The sequence below is a fragment of the Arachis ipaensis genome, chromosome B01 (genome assembly GCF_000816755.2).
Source record: "Arachis ipaensis cultivar K30076 chromosome B01, Araip1.1, whole genome shotgun sequence".
Lineage (NCBI taxonomy): Eukaryota > Viridiplantae > Streptophyta > Magnoliopsida > Fabales > Fabaceae > Arachis > Arachis ipaensis.
The window spans coordinates 89,111,009-89,112,964 of NC_029785.2; the positions used below are offsets into that span (position 1 = coordinate 89,111,009).

The window sequence follows — 1,956 nt, forward strand, 5'->3', positions numbered from 1 at the left end:
ATACTTAAAGAGCTTGTTTATTTCAAGGGCATCTAACATTCCTTCCAGGACCTCCATAATAAAAGTAAGTTCCCCAAACATGATTTGTCCCTTCCCTAATGTCATAGCAATTGGAATGATCAGCAAGTTGGTGAATATTAGAAAGAGGGAGCAAGTTGTTGTCCCAATCAACAACTTGTAGGTTCCTAAAATATGCTGCTTTTCTAAAACCTTCCTCAGCAAAATGGCCACTCCCCATTTGTGTGCCTGTGTGGTAACCCCTTGATCTTGAGTTCACTATCTCTCCACCAAATTGAACCATGTTTGCATGGCTTCTCAAGTGACTAAACAAGAATGCTGGCCAGTATCCCACTAGTAGCCCTGACCCAAATTCCAACCACCAATGTCCATGCTTGGGGTCCTACACACCACATACAAATTTTCTTCATATTATTAATTAAGAATATCCTTAGAATTTCATCATAGTATATATTAATTATTAAAATGAGCAGTGTATCATGAGTAGCAAAATTTATTATTTTTTACTAGCACTTGATTAATTATAAATCTTAAATACTAAATTTTAAATTTTAATAGTATAAAAATAAACTGTTAACTTAAAGTATTGACTAATATAAATAAAAAATATTAATTCTCTAATATTTCTCTACTAAAATTTACTAATTAACAGCAATCAGATATTCATATTATTCATTTGTCTTTTTTATCTGTCACTATCATTTTTTTGATACATTTTCAAAATTGTTGTTTGGTAAGAGTCTCAATACAATTTGTATAATGATTTTATCTATGCAACTCCTAAATTTTGGATAAATGAAAAATTCGGTTAAACTTTATTGATAATTTTCAATTTTCATGTTCAAGTATTTGTCTTCATCTCAAAAATATGCAATTCCACCATATTTATGTATTTTTATCTTAAAACAATTATTAAATAGAAACATAGTAATAGTAACGGATAACAAGTAATAGACAAAATATATACGACTTATTATTATAAAATTTGAGTGTAACATTCACTATTTTGTAGGCATAATAATTACAAACACAAGACTTATTAATTTAGATGATATTACAAAGAATTGGCTGTTCAACACTACTAATAATAGCAATGGAAGAAAGCATAAATGAGAAAAAGAAAGCAGGAAGGAAAGTTTTGCTTTAAATTCTTTTAGGGTCGAGAAAAAAAGGCAAAGGTTGAGCTGTGAAGTGTTGCTTTAATAAAGGTATAAGGGAAAGGACCCTGTATAGAGTTGTGAACAGGACCCCATTATGAATGACACTAACTAGTACAAGGAAAGCAAGGGAATCTTCCATTTCAATAACAGTAAAATGAATACAAATTCAAAAGAAAGAAAAAAGAAAAGAATGCAAACCCAATTATTGCTTTACATAGATACAAATTTTTATGTGCCTTCATTGGATTATGCATGTCTAACTTTTTTTGTCAAAGAATGCTAGAATTTGTGAAATATATTAGAAACAATTAACAAATCACCTTTTATGTGTGTTTAATGAAATGGACCTTATTTTTCTCTTTAATTGGTGCTGAATTATTGAATTAAATGAAAGAAAAGGAAAGTGTTATTAATGTTCACCTTCCAAACCATTATTCCAATGTCAAATTGTCTTCCATTGTAAGCTGATCTTGGGTTGATTGCAGCCCCTATTGCTATTCTGTTGTTAGTTTGGACAAATCCTGAACATAGTAAGTTGTAGCATCCTGTTGTTTGATATGCATCTGTCTGTTAAGTAGAACAAATCAGTTAGGTGGCAAAGTAAATATGAGCCTGCAAAAATAATAAAAGAAAACAAAAAGGAAAAATAAAATAGACCCTTTATCAGTTTATCTAGTATACAACTAAAAGCATTGAGAACATACTCATCCTTGGATGTTCTAAAAAGAATAACAAATTAGTCTTTTGTTTTTTTTTTTTTTTTTTCTATAAGATTCAT

The 1,956-nt window shown here is 29.6% G+C and overlaps 1 protein-coding gene across 1 annotated transcript in view; it reads right to left on the reverse strand.

Annotated features, from left to right (window-relative positions):
* The window catches only part of LOC107631871, a 4,134-nt gene continuing 2,179 nt past the window's right edge, over window positions 2–1,956 (reverse strand). Inside the window, exons 6-7 of the mRNA XM_016335446.2 lie at window positions 1,599–1,745; window positions 2–400 (exon numbers count right to left, since the gene is read on the reverse strand). Of these exons, the coding sequence (XP_016190932.1) occupies window positions 23–400; window positions 1,599–1,745 (525 nt within the window). The 3' untranslated portion in view covers window positions 2–22. The remainder of the gene's footprint in view (window positions 401–1,598; window positions 1,746–1,956) is intronic.